Here is a 21,882-nt window from a genome sequence, read left to right as displayed (position 1 = left end):
CCGGCCTAGCCTTTAAAAATGATTCAAAATGAATTCAGGATAAAATCAGGATGGTCAGATCAAAAATCAAATTTAGAAAAACAAGTCAATGTTTGTTTAAATTGTTTTATTAAACATGTGGGTATAGTTTTTAGGAGGTTATGTAATGTAGTAGTAAACTCTTTTCTTCAAACTTAATTGTTAATAGGTTTAAATCATCATACACAAATTGGATCAGATGTTATAAAAAGTTGTGTGCATTTTAAAAAAATATATAAACCATACAATACTGTATGATGCTTATTCAAATTTTATTATTAGTCAATAGTTTCATATCGTTTGCTATATAGCTTATTACTTCCTTCCAAGATAAAATAAAAACCAAGTTGTATCTGAAAGTTGAAGGATATTAACTACGCTGGATTACCCACAAGGCCATTCCCGTGACAAATTGTGTTCACAGCTATGTTATTACAAGACCTACAACAAACATCAAGCAATTCGTCATTACTTACACCTCCAGACAAAGATGCATTTATCACAATGTTTTTCTTTCCACTTGTGAATAATTGTTTACCAGTCACTTGTTATGGGTATTGAGTACACTGTTTATCTTTTATTCATTTGATTTCTTGAATTTTGCCATAGGTGGTTGAAACTGTGTAATCTGAGATGACCTGGCAATTACCTCTTACATATATTCCTGCAGGGGATATAAACTTCAAATTGTATTATTTTTTTATAATTGAAAGTATTCTCCAGGTGGTATTTAATTTGAGATATAGTATTGACAGATAATTCTCATTTTTATAAATATCAGAAATGGCTTACTGTGTATTGGATATCAGAGTACAGTAAAGTATTAAAAAAAAATATGAGTAGTTCCCAAAGTATTCTGTAAAAATTGCACTAAACAAACTTAACAGAAAAGTAAGACCAATATAAAGACCAAAATCCACAAAATGAATGTTAAATTAAAAAGGAATTTAAAAATTATATAGACACAACACAAAGCCATCCTTCTCATAAAAGAGTAAAATGGAATAAAATAGTGGAAAGCCTTATTATTGTCACAAGATGAGAAGGATAACTTATGATGACTGTTTACAACTTAAACATCTATTTAGATATCCTCCTATTATTAAATTAAGTAAACTTTCACTTTTTCTTTGAATGGTTCAACCTTTCTTTCAGTTCTGTCATATTAGTTATTAACCTATACATCCTGAAGACAAATGCATTGATTGAAGTATTGGACATTCCAAAGTATTACCATGGCTTATAAGTCATCAGTATATTGCCTAGTAATCAAGTCCATTAATTTTTTTTCCTATTGAAAAATGTTGTTACTGTTAGCGTTTTCTCACCTAATTAATATAATATTTCTTACAAAGTAGCTTTGCATTAGGGCGCTATAGTAAGTATGTAAGATTGTTTGCTCTACCAGAGAATTGCTTGCAAAGTGGTCTCAATGTACTGAGCAATTGATTTAAACCTACTTTAAGCTCTAATACTGTACATGTTTTATTGTTTTAAGTGCAGATGATAAAACAAAGGAACTACAGTATCATGAATTAGCATTAGCAAAAGTAGCATTAAAATCACTAGTATTTTATTTCACTATAGCAATCTCAAATTGATTCACTCATCATAATCAATATCATCATCATCATCATAAGTCAGTTGTTACAGGTCCACTGCTGGAAGAAAGAAACGGCATGTCATTTCCAGAGGTCTATCTGATACCAGTTGAAAATCGACAGTATTGTTGGATTTCATCTTCATAAATTTGTCTGTCAGATGCTCTGTTTCCTTTCTTCTTCTTCTCCTTCTGTCAGTATGGTTTATGGCAAATATAATCTTGTTGCGCATGTCCATTTCCTGAATTTAACTATTTTAATTTTCTGCTGTTTCGCTTCGGTTCTGCACCCATTTGTTTTATGGTCTTTGTATCAGTATATTAAAGTTCAGGGACCTTTTTTAAAACTGCACACTTAACAATAGAGGAAGTTTTGGGCTATCACCTTACTACCTATACACCAATCTTGTATGACATCTTTCATTTTTACGTTTAAAAACTCAATTTACAAAAATACAGCTTCCTTATAATTTTGGCCACGTTTCAACTTGGGCTAATTGTATTCTTCTGTTCTAACAATGGTTTTAAATATTATAAAGTTGAGGGTTGCAGTACACTGTGTATTTCAAAAAGAAGATTCTCCAGTATAACAACCGAACCATCGAAATACTCTCAACCTTTACTTTATTTCCTTTTGGAAACAACTGATGTACCCCAAACCTAACTTTACTGTATTTCTTATTCTCCATCAAATGTGTATGTAAAGATATATTAAAACTCATATAGATATTATTTCCTAAGAGATATTTATCTATAATATCTCTATAAATACACTCATTATGTTTTAATATAAGAATGTTTCATAGGGTGGAGCATTTTGAACTTTGGTTTTATAGTTCAATAACTTCCATTACAACATCTTTTGATTCCTGAACAGTTATGCTGAATCTTTGCTTAATTGGTAATAGTGTATATTATATTACTGTATATGTATTATTATTATTATTATATAATTATTAAGACCCATTGACAATCCTTAGTTTTCTTCTCATACCACTCATGAACTGTAAAGTTGTTTAAAGTATGATACATAATATTCAAAATACTGTTTATTGTATAGTTATGAAAATCAAGATAGTGTACTTCAAAGTTGACTCTCTAATAGTTCCTTCTTCCTTGTGAAATAAATGTTCATTAATGTTCATTATGATTTTAAGCTGCATGATGAAACTATTAAAATGAAGCTTTAATTTTTCAATGACTTACAGTAGAACTGTACAATTGTATATTACATCATCTGTCCAAGTCAACATTGAGCTATGTAAAATGTTTTTCTACTGCATTAGTACCCCAAAAAAGATTCAAATAGGCAGATATGTGATAACAGAATTCAAGGTTGTAACCTGGACCTAGAATTTCCTGAATTGTGTTTGACAACTCTACATAAATGTCCAAAACAAACTTAACATACAGTATATGAGTCTAGTTTTAGGTAAACTACACCATTGCAAAATAGAAAGTTTCAAGTACGGTGGCATATGTCAGTGGCGGGTTAGCACTCTTAATGGTCAAACACTAGTCTAGGTAGTTGCATTGTTGCTTTAAAGCCCCTTAAGCTCTGGGGCCCATTGGTTTAGCCAGTAATCGCTCATAGCCGTTATGCCACTGGTCACTGTACATTTGTAGAATGTCTTTCGATCTTCCTTGTATTGTTTTATTTTAAACTAAATATTAGAAGTGGATATTATATATTTTAAACTGTATGAGCCTGTAATCAGATATATTTTCATTATTCTTCACTTTATCCCTCATTGTATCAAAACAACTCAATCATCAGACACTTAAGTGCTCAATAACCATAACATTGTATTGATTCATTTCCTTTCCAATCATTTTCATTCCAGATTGTAATTTTTTTTTAGTCAATGTAACACACCCACGAGTTTTGTTTTCTATCATACCATGATAATAAACACCTCACACTATACTGACAATTTTTACCTTCTCGTAATTATCTTTATAATTTAGCTGTTTTTTGTCATGCTTTAATTAATAATCATCACTGTGAATAGAAACAAAACTATGAAACAGAGAGACAAAAAAAAATCCGGAATTTTTTTTTTTTCAAATTAGGATATGGGATTATACTCAGATTGCATTGACCATTGGAATTTAAAGTCTAAATTAAGAGTGGGATTATACCTGACCATTTTGGGCATATGCCTTGTAAAGTCAAGAATCAACCCAGTCGTGTTCAGCATATTTTTAAATATTAACAAAGTTTGTGTCTCCGATGAGACTGGTATCACTAACAAAGTTTTTGTTTAATTAAAGCCCTAATCTGTACAATTTTGATATCAAATAAGAAATGAGGGAAAGGGTATTTGGTACAAATTGCTACAAACCCATTGTCTGAAAGTAGACTATTTCAGTTATGATTATTTGACCAGCAGTTCTTAAGTACCCTGTTCCAGTTTGGAACAGTGGTTTAACTAAGCATCAGAATTACGCCATTGAGCATGTCCAAAAATGTGCTTGCCGTAACATTCTGGGCCGTGGTTACTCCACTTATGATGGTGCTTTGGTCGATCTGCACTTGGGTACTCTTAGCGATCGATGTATTCTTTGTTTTTCATTTTCCTTAAAGATGTATTGTCCCTTTGACTAATTCCAAAAAATTGTTAAAAAAATATTTAAAAAAAAAGTGGGGCATTTTGAAGTATCATAATAGTTATTAACTTTCACTAAAAATTAGTCAAAAAAAATTCATTTAACTGAAATACAGACGTTTTTTTGTTCATACATACATACTCTTGGTTTGAAATCTTTGTTTACTTTCGCGCGCGGCGATTTTCTAGAAGAAATGTAATCAAATTAATTTACCTGCTAATTACGTAAACTTGTTGTTTTTGGCTCAAATTTTCGACTTAAAGTAAATAACTTTAATATTACTTTGATATGGCCAATTTAAATTTAGAATATTTTGACCTTCATTTTTGGTTTTTCAAGGGAAAATACATCTTTAAGCCTTTGTGAAGACTCTTCAAATCTCCACAATGTTTTTTGTCAAATTAATGTATTTTGTATATCTATATTGTTATGAATGAATTTGTATTTTGATATTTTTTGTACATTTTTATCTTTTGATGTTTTTACATCATAAAGTTATAATTCAATTCAACATTTTTGCTGCTATGTTTTAATGATTATGTTGAATTTGAATAAATACATATACATGTACACCAATTTAATAATAATATATTTATATATTATTTGTACACAGTTGATTTGCAATGGTGCTGGTACTTGTGACTGTGGCGTCTGCAAATGTAATGCATCTTACACTGGCAATACCTGTGAAAACTGCCCAGTAAGTAAAGTAGTCAATCCACATATAATAGTGTGGGCATTTTATCCTCTTTAGTGAGATAATTTAAAGAAAGCTTAATTGTTTTTAATAATTTTTTACTAATTGTTTTTTGTTTCACCAATTTTTACAATTCCTCCTTCCCCTCCCCAATTCTCTCTCCGGCATGAATCCTCCCACAAATTATTCTTCCCCTTTATAGGATATCAGGTATGTTGATTTGTAAATTTGGCATCGCTGCAATTAATGCTGACATCCGTTTGAATAGTTGAATAAGTTGCATTGTCCTCGAAATGTACAATTGATCTACTGAATGTGTTATAACATTGTTATGAATATGATTTTTTAACAGACATGTCCAGGCCCTTGTATTACCAATAAGGACTGTGTCCAGTGCAAAGCGTTTAATGAGGGCACAAAGAGCCCTAAAGAATGTGAGCTGTGTCCATATGAAGTTGAAATACTTTCTAACCTGACAATCGGTATGATTTTAAATGGGCATTTTTTTGATCATAATTTTTTTTAAATTAATTTAGTGTTAACGTAAGTTTAACCTTTATTTACAATTTTCTATAATGTTAACTGTTTAAAGCTCTGTCTATATAACTTTCAAACTTCATGTGATAAAACAATATGTTGTGCTCATATGAATATTATGACATCAATCACTACCATATTTGAGCATAGCACACTCTTTTTTGTCGAACTAGTCTGATAATGTAGACATAGCTTTAGAAAAGAACATTTTATATATCTGATGCATTTTATGCTACTTTTACCACATTTTTTGTGTTAAATTTCAATATTTTTAGGTTATTATATCAACATCAGGAATGAAGAATATTATTTTCATCATTGATGATTAAAATGAAATAAAGAATTACATACAGTATTTGATATTCCTGTTTCATGTGTACTATCTTATCTGCATCTACTGTACTTTCTCTTCAATAAATGATTCATTTACTCTGTTTCCTTTCATTCTTATCTTTCTTAAACTCTTCTGATAATATCAAACATTTTATTATAGTACAGTATAATAATTAATTATATATGCAAAATGTACGGAGAGTTTCAGTCCTCCCAGCCCTTCCATTATCATAATGTACGGAGAGTTTCAGTCCTCCCAGCCCTTCCATTATCATAAATATTTGGATGAATTCAAAGCCCCATTCTCTACAATTTTTGATGTTTTGTAAAAATAATGCACATGTATTACTTTAAACACATTAAACAGATCTTTCCTTGTCTTAAATGTACGTTTTATGTTAAATTATGATAAAAAAGAGAGAAACAATGCACTACCTAAGTAGCTCGTGTCGAATGACCTCTCATGAATTGTCTTTATATGCCTAGCCTAGCTAGGCTTAGTTTTGTAGGCCTAGCTGGTAAACAGCAGTAACGTACGAACAACATACGCTAGATATAGGCCTAGTCTCGGTAGGGTTTGAACCATCATTTTACACTAAGAAATTTTCTTATTTCCAACTTTATTTCACACATCTTAAAAAACATGACAAACATTGTTTTGCAGAGAACAAGGCAGAACGGTGTGTTTTCAAAGACCAATCAGATTGCTCGTTTGTCTTTACTTATCAGAAGAATGCAGATGGTAACTACAAACTCAAAGTACAGGAGGATAAAAGTAAGGAAATTTTTAGTTAAGAACCTAAACCCCCTTTTTCACAAATGGTTGTTTATCTGGAAACATTAATTAATATACATAATACATTGATTCTTAAAGGTGTCATGAGTATAATGGACTTAATATCTACAGTAATACAGTATTGATTGAAATAACACATGTACCCATTCATTCAGTTTCTATTACAAATTTGAAAATATGTTTTGCCAAGGGCAAGTTACTGAAAAAATGACAATGCTGGGGGTATTGATGGAGATACAAAATAAAATAAGCAAAAAGCTACAAAACGATAAAGTAAAACAGTAAGAAAAATTTTACAAAGCTTTCGGGCAACACTAGCACTTCATCAGTGCAAATAAGAGTTCTTAGATAGAGATAGAGAAAATAATAATAAAAGCATATATAATGCGCCATATATCCAATCAATGTACAGTAGTACAGTATGCATTACATACAAGTATAAAATCATTATAAGATTTTTAATTAATTATTGGTATCCTAACATTTGTTTTCCTGTTGGTGAAACTAACAGTACAAGACTAATATATAATGGCAAATAAAAAAAACTGTTATACATTGTGTAAAGAGTGGTTTATTGAAGCCTGTAAGTCTTCAAGAGAATTTTCCATTGTTTTATACCATGGGAAACATGAGTATAATGGATTCAATAAGAAACATTAACTTCCCTTTGGAGAGTACACTATAGGTCATTCTACACTATAGAAACATGAAATCGTTTGACCTACTTTCCAGTAAGATTTCAATTTTTTTCTGTAGCACTCTCTCGACTTGAAGTTTTAAGTTCTAAAAGTATGAAGTTTATTCCTAAAGTAGAACATTACAAATATTTCTAATATGGAAAATCTTTTTGACAAAATCTCAATTTAGAAGGCCCTTGATGTTAAATATTGTTTTCTTTACCATTATATATATTTATTTATTCATGATAAATCAATCAAATAAATGTTTTTGTAAAATAATTTGTTTAATTAGTATGCAGTGAGCCTGTTGATCCACTGTTCATTATTCTTGGTATTGTGATTGGAATCATCATCGTTGGTTTAATACTTCTTCTAATTTGGCGTCTGCTTACTTATCTTCATGACAAAAGGGAATTTGCACGTCATGAACAAGAAAGGAAGAATGCTAAATGGGGTGCTGTAAGTTGAACATTTTAAAGATTTTCCCTATAACTAAAAATATTTAAAGATTGTATTTATCTCTTTATAATTAGTTTATATTTATTATTATTTCATTTCCATAAACATGTAAAAAATGATTTAGCTGAAAAATTTATCTTTTTTATTTTCAGAGTCAAAATCCAATATACAAACCATCAACTTCAACCTACAAGAATCCAATGTATAGAAAATAGAGAGTCCTAATAGAGTCCTCCACATGTGCCTGTCTATAAAGATACAAACAAACACAATAAAGTAGAAGTAGCGTTTTTAAGTGGAAACTCTATTTAATAAAATTCTTCTTTGTTTTTTTTTTTCCAATTAGTATCTTGTTAATGGTTAACTATTGACAATCTATATACTTTCTTAATGTAAAACATTCCTTAAATTAGTAACAGTTTACAATAAGGAACTGTGTTAGATTTCAGCTGAAATTTCATATCAAGCAATGTATTGTATAACATCATTAATAAGAATTTAATTGCAAGAAATGGTACTTGAGCAAATGCTAATATTTTTGGAATTGCTCGTTGCTGTTGTACACAGGGTATTTTTTGACTTCTTGTTAAAACACTGCAGGAAAGACAGTTTTTTTACTCACTTTATTTTATTTATAATTATTTATTCATTCTAAAGATCCAAGTAAAAACAAGGATATGCTTAAGTTTCTCCCGACTACTTGTTACATTCACATTGACTAGAAATCATTCACATCAATACTGCAATACCAGATACAATAAACACAAATTCATATAAAGGCTGAAATACTGTCCTATTTGGCTAGGCTATGGATGAGAAAAATACTGCGTCGTGTTGTGTCCTTGTTGTATTTCTGGAATTCAGATAGAGCTATGTTCATTCTATCCTGATCTTAAATTCAAACAAATTTAGAATGGATATGCGCAGACAAAATACAAACGCAACTGGGAATTAAGAACTTACAGTCAACACAGTTTCATTGGCCAGTTACATCAAACCAAACATTTTGTAAATTGTGGTGTAAACACAGCCTAAGACTGAGCAGTCAAAGCCTCGTGTTTGAGATAAGACTGCATACAAGACCTTTTCTTCTGTGTTCATTATAACTTGAGGAGTCAGTGTTCCTACTTATTTATCATGTTTAAAAACCTTCAGGTGGAGAATCATATTATTTTAATTAATCATATCTTTTATGTTTCATTCAATTTTAATTCAATTAATGTTATAAAAAGCAATATTATAAAAACAAAGACTTAAAATTAGATATATAGAGAACTTTCTTGCTATTAAATAAATTTGAATTAATATTCAAATTATTTTAATTATATTAATTCATTATTTGATAGATTTTTATTGGTGAGTTGGACTGTATCTTAATGGTTCCTGAAATGTAAACTGAGTGTTGTTTAATGAGTGTTGGTTGTCAGTCAGCTGATTGGTTGGTTTAGATGAGTGTTGGTTAATCAGTTAGCTGATTGGTTGGTTTAGATGAGTGTTGGTTTGTTTAATTTTATTTGGTACTGTAGTTAAATGAACTGCTGTTATTGACTAATTGACAATTATAGTCAGTTGATTATCAACGTTATTACCCATAGCCTTGCTTTGTATTTTCTTTTCTCAACTAACATATTGTATATTAGACAGTTTCAAATATTAATAATTAATTTATCAAAATATTTATCTTTTGTATCATATCAATTATTAATAAGTAATCAGTGTTTCTATGTTTTAAATACTTTACTTTAAAGTGTTGCTCTTTATGTAAGGCTGTTTTTTACATACCATCTATTTGGTAGATTATAAATGTCTCAAATTACTCTGTCCTTTTTAAAACTAGTTATGCTTTCAAATCATCAGGTTGTATGGTTCTATAATAATTGTAAATAAACATTTTTTTTATATTTCTTTTTTACAAATTTGATATTTAGTATACAGGTTACAATCACAGACTGAGATCCAGAAAACAGTGGTGATAAATAGGGTTTAAAAATACTAGTGAATGAGTTTTAAACAGAAGGCCAAATTGTATACAATTATGATATTTTTGTTTGATTAAAATATGTCACGTGTTTAACCCATTGTGAAATAATACGGGTGTAACTCAAAATAAAGCTGCAGTCACACTTGTTTCGTTTCACGGAACGGAAGACGGCGCCGTTCAATTCTGTATTATGATATATTCCATTATCTACCAATATGAGTTGTGTGAGATTTTTGGCTTCTCTATGTTGTAGCCACGCGTGCACGCTATGATAGCATATGAAAGAACTGAAACTTTCAAGCAGAAAAATGTAAATAAATAGTTTATGAGTGACATATCTGTAGCCAATGGCAATGTGTTTTTTTTATCAATAACAAAATATTATGTTTAGCATTATCAGTTAGTATTTTTGTTTATACCCGATGTTTTTTTAAGTGCTGGACATTTTACGCCTCATTTTGCTTTCATTACAAAAAAAGTATGGATTGAATTGAATATTAATTGTTTTTTAAAGTATAATAATGAATCATGCAGAAAGTTTTTGTATAGAAATTAGTATTACCGATGATAAACAACATTGATTGTATCATGGTATATTGTAAAAACGAAAAAAGATTGATTTTGTAAATGACACTTATTGATACTGAAGACGGATTAAATACATCATGATGCTTTGCTAATAATTATTAATGTCGTTTGAGTTTCTTTCGTTGAGCTTTACATAATTATTGCGACCATGTTATATTAGTGTGAGAGACTTTTATATATGGCGAAAATAAATATTATTCGCTGTATTTGCTCTGGTTCATAAGCCGACTGACGCATTATCGACAAAATACATTTTTAATTGGCTTAGCCTTTTCTGTATTCAAATGTGGTATGTAACGTTCCTCATCACAAGAGCTGGATCTTTTAAGTAAGGTATAACCACTATTTGAGGGTGAAACGTTAAATCGGAGAGATCCTATGTAAAAATGGGTTTATCCAAAGCCTATTTATTACCGAATAAAATGTTCTATTGAAGTATCTTAAAGATGGGACCATGTGAGATTAACTAATACAAATGCTTGCTTGTGTTTATTGGCGACAATGTGACAATCAAAGAAGTTTTTAACTGCACATCAGATTTCATGAGTTTCTTATTTAGGCCTACATAGGCTAGGTAAGATAATTACACAGTAGTTTACGTAGCTATAATTTAAATGTTAACCGCGTTAATAATTATCAATATTTACGTTATGCCTTTATCACGTGTGTTTTGATTGAACAATAAGAAAATCAGGATAGATTGTGTATGATGCGTACAAATAAAATATTTCTCATGAAATAAGTACAGTATATCTACACAGCGTTCTGCACAACTACTAAGTGACACATCCGGCAAACTTTGACATCTTTCAAAAAGTCTTTTCCTATCACGGCTCACTACTTCTGTAAAAACAATTTGTATGATATTATTTGGAGCCTACATGGAATTGTGATAGTAGTTTGAGAGTAATGCGACCATTGTGTTTTATTAACGAGTACAAGCCTAGCATACTAGTTAATGTTTTAGTTGTGCGTGGTTGCTTGACCAGGGAAATTGATTTATAAGGGATTATATAGTGATTCAGATTCACTGACCTACAGTGTTACGGAGTACAGTATGACGAAATGTTTCTACAATGTTTACTAGCCTAGAATCTGCACCACGGTATTCGTAATGAAAGGTATGTACAGATTTTCAACTAACAATAGGTTATATTTTAGATGTTCCCGCTATTTAACCTTAATTGACTGATATTATTGTTTATATACAATTTTATAACATCGTCGACCAGTAATAATTATGTGAGTACAGTACGATTGAATCATTGTTCAAAAGATACAATAAGCACCCAACAGGGGGTTGTGGTGAGTGATCAGGGGGTTGTGGTGAGGGATCAGGGGGTTGTGGTGAGGGATCAGGGAGTTGTGGTGAGAGGGGGAGGAAGAGGAGGGTTTTTCTGTGTTAACCTTAGCTTTGAACCATAGTTATATTAGTAAGAACAGGAGAATCAAAAGAGGTCAGTAAACACATTACAGTATAATTTAGTGAATCATAAGAAACATTTGAATCATTTAATCATAACATTTTTTCGGGGTCAATGCAGTAGGCATATTAACGATATGTTTTGTTCGTTCTATTAGTATGAGTCTAGTTTTCATAAACATATATTCCAACAATTGATATATCATCACGTCTAGTTTAATTCGTAGTACCTTAAAGCTTGGTTCTGTCCAGTAGGACAAGTATTTGACCAATCACAAGCAATGAAATATCGAACGATTTACTTGTTATTGGTCAACTCGTTTGCGTTGCAGTTTTTTGACGTCCTTGCGTTGCGCTATGATTAAATAGGAGGCAAAGAAGCATACATATACTGTTTGAAATAATCAAAAATAAAACACTGTTATTGTTTATTTGGGGAGAGGTACGACACGTATTAGTCATAGGCTACATGCCAGACTTGTTTTAAATAGGTCTAATAAACAATACAGCTAACCAGAGTGGTTGAGTCTTTTCTAAATGTAACTAATCTATGTTGTACTATAAAGCGTGGTTCCCACTAGCGACGCAACACAAGGACGTAACGCAACGCAAATGAATTGACCAATCGCAAGCGATGGCTTATTCGCTTGTGATTGCTAACTGTCTCTAACTTCGCTTGTCATTGGTTAAAACGCTTGCGTTGCGTTTACGTCCTTGCGTTACGCTCTAGTGGGAACCAAGCTTAAGGCTTACTTAACCCTAATAATGGGAATGTGGTTCAAATTTTCTTTCCTTTCTGTTTACGGTACTTATTAACACGTTACTTTTCATTTTGCATACTTTTACGAAAAAGGCGTAGGCCTAAATTAGTTTGTTTTTCTATTTGCAACATGATACCGTCATAAAAATACATGTCTAATTCGTCTAGAAAAACTACAAAAATGCAAAGAAAGTTATCACCGTAGACATATTACGTAATGATACTTCATCTACGAACGTAACATAACCACTAAGGTAATATCATGGACATGAGCTTGTCCAATTACTTATTTTGTCCATGGCAATACCAAATAACCACTATGTAACATTAACCACTTGTTTTCCATTAGGAAATAGGTCTAATTCTCAATAATAATCCATCCATCGTTTGTGATTGGTCTAATTGCTTGCGTTAAAATACGTACCACCATGGTGATACACACCTATTATTTATGTAAATTAAGCCCTTTTTCCACACTAAGAAAATATATTTTGCGTGAATTTAATATTGTGTATACTGTTATATCATTATCTTTGTAGAGATATTCCGCTTTTACCTTGTAGTAAGTCTACACATACGTTAGCTAGGCTAATCATTTAACTGGCATGGGCCAATGTGTTTCCTACTATTGAATGATACTTACGTCGACGTCAAATAATTATAGGAGACTTCTCAAAATCTTGCATTGAAATTAAATCGAATTAAGCACTTGACCTAATAAAGCATTCAATTCGAATCTTAACACGAATAAGGTATTTACATGCTTTCAAATTTGAATTAATTTCAAACTGCTTAGGGGTCTTCGGTTATTATCCAATCCATAAAGCATCAAAAGAAGATAGAGACACCTTTCTTCTAAAACCGAAAGGTGTAACTCATCTATGAATCAATGAAAAAGGAAATTACAATAGGCCTACATTCCAATTCAAAACATGGAACATTAACATTTCTTTTACCCCGACATTTTTTTCTGATCATTTATATTGGAATAAAATCTTTACATCTAAGTGAGCTACTTTTCGATTTTAGATTGACTTCTTGTATAGATGAACTTAATGACTAATTGTTTTTTTCTTTGACAAATATAATTGCATGGTACTGCCAAATAGTGGAAATTTGGAAATAGATGCAAGATGAACTTTCAAATTATTTTTATTGCCATTGAACTCTATAGTTCACTATGTCGGTCGGTTGGTCGGTCGGTCTGTCTGTCTGTCTGTCTGTCGGTCTGTCTGTCGGTCTGTCTGTCTGTCTGTCTTTCTGTCTGTCTGTCTGTCGGTCCGGTATCACTATGCGTTTTATCGCTTTCTGACCTTATCTTGATATCAGTTTAATCTAGCTAAGTCAATTTTTCACAGAATATTCCTTATGGCCAGGAATCGATGTGGTTATGTTTTCACGGTGCGCAATAAAAAATTACGCGGTCTACGCACGATTTAACGAAATCAGGTTTGTAATCATATCTTCACAACCATGATTCACAATTAAATAAAATTTGGTACTCATAAATTTCAGGGCATAAATCATCATATGGCAATACAATTACGTGCGTAGCGCATGTAACGCATGCGTACGCGCGCTTAAAATGTTCAAAATTTATTTTCGATGAATTAAGAGTACGTTTCAGGCAATTTTAAGCGTTTACAAAATTGCCATGACTCACAAAGCCACAAAGTTACGTGCGCACGCGCATTTAAAATTTTAAAATGCGCAAAATTCATTTTTAATCAACTTTCTACGCGTTTCTTGCCGTTTGAGCATGTCAAAAATACCCATACGCGCGCAAATTTTTACGCGCGTGGTGCGCACGTAGCGTTAAATACATACTTTTTTCGCGTGATTTATGTTTTTGCAGCCTTTTCTAATAATTTTACCATCTTTTAAACAATTTCGACTTAAAATTACGTCATACGAGCACGTCGAATTGGATAATTTGCGCACGTTTTTGATGAAAAAGTTAAAAAATTCGTAAAAATTATGCCTTTTTAGTCGCGTGGACGCGACTATAGTTCACTATGTCGGTTGGTCTGTCTGTCGGTCGGTCGGTCTGTCTGTCGGTCTGTCTGTCGGTCCGGTATCATTATGCATTGTAGCATGCACGCGACTTAATGGCTGTTGGCCTTGTTTTAATATACCAAACTTTTCTGTCTAGAATATATGAACATTTATACATTTTTTAATAACGGGTTTTCTTTATTTTTATGTCTGTTCAACATTATAATCTGTTTAGAAACCAACAAATCTTTGTTAGCCCATTCTCACTTGTGTGCATCGTACACAATCTTTAGACTGCATTATACTAGTTATATATGTATATCGTTTAAGATACACATTATTACTATTACGTCACACATGCTTGAAGATACACCAAAATGAATTTACTTATATCATTGTCTTTTTATTTCAGAATTGAAGAATTCGCATCATAAAACATTCCATCAACAACTACAAGTTTGACATCTGTATTATTTTCGTTTATATTTGCTGTAATTGGACAACAACAACATTCATTAAATCATAATGAAAGGGCTAACTATGCGTCTATTTTCGTTATCGATACTTTTATATTTTTTAACATATGCCATTGGATTTAACATTGATGTACAAAATCCATGGATATATTATGGACCAGCGAATAGCCATTTTGGTTACACAGTTATGCTTCATGAGAATTCCAGAGAAAAATGGTAACGTTAGGCTATAGATATACATTTAACAAAATATGTGTATTCTTAAATCGACGACTGCAGTAATTAAACGGACTAATAAGTTTATTATTAAACAACCGAAAGCATTTAAAGCTTCGCCCATTTAAAAAGTTATTTTATCGTGAAATATTCTTGCAAAATAAAGTTAAATTGGCATAACCAATGATTTATAGATACTAGCGTAGGCAAAGAGTTTTATCGTTTCTTATTTTTATGATAACTTAGTTGGTTGAAAGGTTTATCTTTTTAGGCTAAACAATTCCTTTTGACGATCGAAACAGAGGCTTTATGATGCAGAAGTTCTAAACAATTAAACATAGGTTTTATACCTAAAATAAATATCTTCCACCTTGTTTTTGACTTGAATCGAAAGTTCATAACTCGTAGGACCATGTCTTCTTTGCTTTTGACACTTTTATTATAGAGTTTAGTATATGTTGACTTGGTGATACTTACTAAGTTTATGAAGGTTAGACAAGTCAGCTCGTGACTATACGACGTAGGACTATTAGCGTTCTGACACGTCCGAAAACGTTTGCATAAAATAATTACTATAACTAGTATTGGTGTAGGAAATAGTTTATCATGAGATAAGAACATTGGGATTTAATATTTGTATAAACTGCATGATGTTCTTTCGAATACATATTATCGGGATCGTCAAAGCAATTTTATAGGATTAAGAACAAGGTCAATAATGTTAGTCAGACTCAAAATGATATAGTATCGGAAAATATTTAAGTCTATTGGGAACACTTTTCGTTAAAATATAATTTCATTAAATAAGACGCTCTCTAATTCTAATCGCTAGACTATAGGCTACGTTTAGGTATTGATTTGTCTTCTTTGCTAATTGCCTTCCCATACTCCAGTAGCCTAAATATTTCGTTTTATAGCCAATCAAAGATAATAGATTATAGGCCTAATATTATACTGCCCTGAAACATAATAAATTATTTCCCTGATTCCCTAACTTATTCGGTTTTATATTATTATCTTTTTCCAAAAAGATCTATACTAGTCTCAAATAAAACAGCAAATAAAACAAACAGAAAGAAATGACCACAGGAAAAACTGGTTTTTTTATATTGATCTCTGAATAGACGCCAGGGGTAGATAGGGATTATTGACCCACTAACGTCTCTGTAATCCCAAGGTTACAAAGAGTAGTGAAAGTGAAAGTCCATGCACTTCATTCATAAAAAAAGAAGTGTAGGCCTAACTTAATAATTTGTTATGGGATCTTAATTGCAAAATGCACATAATTGAATGATTTTATCGGGTATTATTTTATTTGTCTTACTAGGCTCTTCTCAAATACTGGTCTTCTAGGCCTATTTTTAAAAAAAAATATGATGAATGTTTGAACTGACTTTTGAGAAAAATAATATTAATTATGGCGACCTGCAGTTTCTATTTAAAAGACTATAAGTTGTGCTTTAATATTCATAAGTGTTTTTTATCCTTTTTATAGGTTATTGGTAGGATCACCAAAAGATCAATCTAATTACCAACCATCTTTACAAAAACCAGGAGCTTTATATAAATGCTATGTGTCATCAGGGAGACAGTATTGCGGACAAGTTCAAATTGACTTAGTTGGTAAGTTTTGAAAACGATTCTACTTTGTAAACTTAACCAGACTCACACATTACTTAAAAATAGGTGAGTGAACAATACAACAAACAAACACGTCACTTTGTCTTTTTGTTGTGTTTCGTCTTTTTCTTTTATCTCTTGAAAAAACGAACGTCGGTTGTGCATTGTCAATGCACACGTCATGAATCTAAAAAGACATTACTTTTACCTTCGGTATTTCCTTTGTAGTAATAAGTTCATGGTGCCACATACAATAAATAGCCCTACTACTGTCTACTACTAGATCTAGCTAGCCTAGCCCTAACTAATAATACTACTATGCATAGCTAGGCTAGAGTTTTCAGTTTAGAATAGTACGTTAGGCCTATATTTTTATGCTACAGTGCGGTAGCTACTTGTTTGTATACATACATAGGAGGGGCCTAGGTATACTCTATAGTCTATACTGAAGGTACTTTTGCTATACAGGCTATATTTAATTAATCCACTTGTCAATTGTATGACCCACTATATGACCCCCGGTAGAGGTGAATACAGATCACTCCGGCAATACAAATCCGGCTCTGCAGCGATTCAATCCGGCAGCGATTATTCATTCCGGCCGCAGCTATGGAGCGCCCAATGAGTCTTTTACAACCGAGACACATTTTTTGTAGAGAATCAAAATAAACATTAATTAGATGGATATTTGATTATTTGAAATAAATTTATTAATATTTTACATATTGTTATTAACTATAATTAGTAAGTATGGGTACTGGCAATATAAAGTGTTATAAAAATAAGGTTTTTAACTAATTTTTAATGTTAATGTAAAGCTATAAAATGTACATAGAAAGAAATTAAATATTGTTATTCAAGCATTAATTAGACGGGTATTTTTATTATTTGAAAGGAAAAAGTTAAGTTTAGTTTGAAAGAAAAAGCAGTTCCAACTTCTAATAAATATTCAACTAGTTCCATTTAAATTCTTTTTTCTTTTAATTCTTTTGGTCACCAAGTATTTGTTATAACACTGAACAGTATAGAAAACGTAGATATGGGCTCTCCATACTAACGGCCCCCTTTGCACAAGAAGTCGAATTGAATAGTGGCCGGAGTGCATAACATCGCGCTAAACTGATACGGCGGCCGGAGTGAAGCGCGGCCGGAGTGATTGGCTTCCGTAGAGGTGCGTCATAGATGCGTCATTTACAAATAATCAATGATAGGGCTATCATTGATGCATGCATCAAAAAATCTAAAAAATGGTATGACTGACACATCAAAACAATGATGGTGTGTCCGTCCGTGTCCGTCACTTTACAATCCACCATATTATTATTATGAACAACATGGTCACAAGACACAATGCCTTATTCATTGTTCTTCAAAATGGTCCAGGCAGGTTGCACCTAAAGGTATTAAAAGTCACTTTTTTGGTGCAGGGGTGCGTCATGGTATTCATAAAGTATGACGCACCACATCAGATAAATCAAAATGATCCTGGTAGTGGTCGTATATAGTGGGATACAATTGCAAGTGCATAAAAAAAATACTATTCCGAATTTAAAGTAAAAACAAATATAATGATAGGCCTAGTATAGTGGTCGTTTTTAAGCAAGTTTAAGGTATTACCTTGCTCTAACCCTCTGTCTCCAGTGTTGGAGGGGCCCTAGATTGCCAAAACCAGTGGTTTCCAGCCTGTGTTAATGTACTGCTTAATATTTGTTAAAAGATAAACATTTTGGCACACATGGCGTTTCATACTTAAAATACATGAGCTTGAAACACAAAAATCGAAACACCGACTGGTGGACTAAAAAAGAAAATAACAGCAGTCTAAAGTAGACAATTACATCATTATCATAACATCTGACTGACAATTGTTAACAAACTTATTGTTTTCAAGGCAATGAAAGAACTACATATGATGTGAGGCCATTGGTTCAGGATCAGAAAGACAATCAATGGTTGGGGTCATCTTTAACAAGAGAACCATTTACTGGAAGAGTTGCAGTAAGTCTTCATTTATTGACAAACAAAAATGTATCATAATGTGTGTGGTAGATGGTGATGGTATCCATACTTTCCTAAAGTCTGATGGACCCATGCCTTCAAAAAGATAACTTTTTTGTACCCATTCCTTCCTATTATATTGAAGATCACATACTTGTGCCATAAAGAACAATTTTGTACCAATGATTTCTTAATTACAGTTTACTACTGTTTCACCTATGTCTAGTAAAAGTGTGAGTGAGTGGCCGGAGTGTGAGTAAGTGGCCAAGCGGTTAAGACAGTGGAACCGTAATTACGTAGCCATAACATCGGCATGGGTTCGAGGCTCACTCACTCCATGGTTCTGGTGGTAGAACGATTCTTCTCGGATAAGGACTATAAACCGTAGGTCCAGTGTACACATCTAGCTCGTGTGCACTTTAGAGAACCTAGTACATCTTTCGAGACGAGTAGGGGTGTATTAGTACATCACAGCCACTGATCATAACTGGGCCCTCTGGGAGACCAGTCTTTGACTGAAGAGGTTCCCAGTATAAATATATATTTTAATCAATTTCAATAGTATATGCACAAACCTTGAAAACAGCATATGCAATACATACACATATAGCAATTAACAGTATCATAAACATAATCACCAATTTAGAGAGATTTTAATTTAAAACATTTTGTTCATTTTCACTTATGTTTTCCATTCAGCTAATAAACTGCAGCAGAATAGCCTACAGGAAATTGTTGACCTTACAACCAATTACTGATCATTATGGAAAGCATGGAATTGTATACATTTGACAATAACTATTGACATTCAACAATTAATAAGATTTTCCTATGTTTTATTTTATGAGACTGACACTTAGTAATGTATATTTTAATGTCAAACTGCTATATACATACTTGAGATGATGGTACAGTAGATTTGATTTGAGGGCCTAAAAATTATAAAATGAATGCTAATGTCCTAGTTTTGCATTTAATTTGTCAGCTGCCAAAAATCACCTGGATCCTCCTATGTAATTAGTTAAATGCAGATAGGGCAAACTATTTCTGAGACAGCAATCCCTGTGAGATTATAGAATAGTATATTGTTTTTTTGGGTAGTTGACAAAGAAATTTAATTAACAAAATAAGTACCATTAATAATACCATGACCAAGTATAATCCAACGCTCGAATATAAATTTCACCCCTATTATGCAAAATTCAGACACCATGCACATTTTGTAAATTTATCCAAATGTGATTTTTTTAAAGAAAATTATTAATTTTCTTATTAGAAAGAACGTGATATGATAATAATAATAATATAATGTAACATGTAATTCATAATAACACAATGCTAAAATATTTATTATTATCAAATTGTTCTAATAAAGAGCAGACTATATCTAGTTTAAATAGCATCACGTTGGCCTTTAATGGATGCTCTATTTTAAGAATAGCTAGACTAAGGAAATTAGAGTGTTCCTTTATTATACAGCTATACTGTAACTGTACGTGGACTTGTATTTCCTCTTATGTCACTCGCATGTATGTACACTGGTTTTTCCTTACGTCACTGTACTCTATATTATTAGACAAAAACATAATGTGAATATTAATCATAACTAGTATGCTTTCTGAAATGAAATTTATATAATTCTTTTTACAAATGGCCTACTGTATGTAACTTGCAAAACATTTACAGACATGCAAGATAAAACAGTACCACCCGACCACACACAGAAAGTCAATCTCCCCCAAGCCTATCTACTGCCTGCATTAAAAAACTTTTTAATTCAAAAGTTAATGAATGTGATTTGTTATTATATTCAATTAATCTGAATTTAATAAAATGTGTAATTATTAAAGTTTTAAATTATTAGCGCTTCCAAATAATCATAATCCGATCATTTGATATTGATTCATGTATTTCTTTCTCAACAGGTATGTGGTCATCGATGGGCAAACACATTTTATGCAGATGCCATTCTACCAAATGGTGTCTGCTACAAGCTAGATTCAGCATTAAACTATATGACAGTAGAAAAGATAAGGCCATGTCTCACAGGTAACTACATCATGTCTAAGAATGTGTTTCTGATAAACAAAGCAAAAAAAACAAATAAAATCATAACACTATAACTAACCCAAGTCATAAATACACTTTAGTATTCCTAACCCCTAAATAATCAACGTAAATATCTGAAGCTAACCCCTCTAGAATTAAATGCATTTAGTGCCATTCCCTAACCTAGACGCAAGTAGTACACTAAAAATGTATGTTAGTTTGGTGCGTGCAGTGCATAGGAACGAATACTAATTACCTGAACTAGTATCTGTTAATCTAGTGCCCTTCAATTGCGTTTCTTCTGAACTTTTATTCTCAAGGGAAACTGCTTTTCAGAACATTGACCTCGTTGAAATACGTCATTATTGGTGATAAAGTTAAAAAAACCATAATCGTTCTTTGTGTTGCAACCTGCGTCTATAATAAACGCTAACATCAGACCTGTCTCTGAAGAAATGATGTTTATTTCACCCACTCAAATTGGTGTTTAAAGAAATGCAAAAGAAGTACAAAGTCCTCGTAGTCAATCCCACTGTTTATTACTTAAAATGTGTTTTTCCAAGAGATACAAATCCTAGATCAAGTTCATCTATTACTATTAGTATTATCAATCAATCTCTTAATCATTTTTTAAGCGCCATTCCACTGATCATTGCTCATAGCGCTGTCAAAAAGAATAATTTTTTAGAAGTGGAATTGTCCAAAGATGTTGAGTTTTTAATATGTAAAGGCAGATTGTTCCAGAGTCTAGCCCCAACAGTACTGAAAGTATTACTACTGTACACAGAGTCTGGGTGTAACACAGTGTGGGATAGATTGTCCTTAAAACCTCATAGTCAAAACATATCCAATTGATTTAGTCTTGTACAGTAGTAGTAATTACTACATTTAAATAGAAATCTTATGGATTTACACTCAATTTGTAATTATATTATCAAGCATAATGTAGTTGTAGTTCAGTGTTTGATTATATCTCTCACCACCCACACAAAGCCAGGCTGTCCTCAACAACATGTTCATATGTATTGTAGTGCTGTAAAGACTGT

General features: G+C 31.9%; 2 protein-coding genes across 2 annotated transcripts in view; both read left to right on the top strand.

Annotated features, from left to right (window-relative positions):
• The window catches only part of LOC140063646 (integrin beta-1-like), a 35,725-nt gene extending 25,328 nt beyond the window's left edge, over positions 1 to 10,397 (top strand). The window contains exons 19-23 of the mRNA XM_072110078.1: positions 4,842 to 4,928; positions 5,278 to 5,407; positions 6,460 to 6,570; positions 7,564 to 7,730; positions 7,883 to 10,397. Coding sequence (XP_071966179.1) covers positions 4,842 to 4,928; positions 5,278 to 5,407; positions 6,460 to 6,570; positions 7,564 to 7,730; positions 7,883 to 7,945 — 558 coding nt within the window. The 3' untranslated portion in view covers positions 7,946 to 10,397. The remainder of the gene's footprint in view (positions 1 to 4,841; positions 4,929 to 5,277; positions 5,408 to 6,459; positions 6,571 to 7,563; positions 7,731 to 7,882) is intronic.
• Positions 10,398 to 10,972: 575 nt separating this feature from the next.
• Positions 10,973 to 21,882, top strand: part of LOC140063645 (integrin alpha-9-like) — a 49,759-nt gene continuing 38,849 nt past the window's right edge. Inside the window, exons 1-5 of the mRNA XM_072110077.1 lie at positions 10,973 to 11,420; positions 14,890 to 15,169; positions 16,665 to 16,792; positions 18,681 to 18,787; positions 20,713 to 20,836. Of these exons, the coding sequence (XP_071966178.1) occupies positions 15,003 to 15,169; positions 16,665 to 16,792; positions 18,681 to 18,787; positions 20,713 to 20,836 (526 nt within the window). The 5' untranslated portion in view covers positions 10,973 to 11,420; positions 14,890 to 15,002. The remainder of the gene's footprint in view (positions 11,421 to 14,889; positions 15,170 to 16,664; positions 16,793 to 18,680; positions 18,788 to 20,712; positions 20,837 to 21,882) is intronic.

Source organism: Antedon mediterranea, chromosome 1 (assembly GCF_964355755.1).
Source record: "Antedon mediterranea chromosome 1, ecAntMedi1.1, whole genome shotgun sequence".
In the NCBI taxonomy this organism is placed as follows: Eukaryota; Metazoa; Echinodermata; class Crinoidea; order Comatulida; family Antedonidae; genus Antedon; species Antedon mediterranea.
Note: the sequence above shows the minus strand (reverse complement) of the source record. Positions and strands in the feature narration are given on the sequence as shown.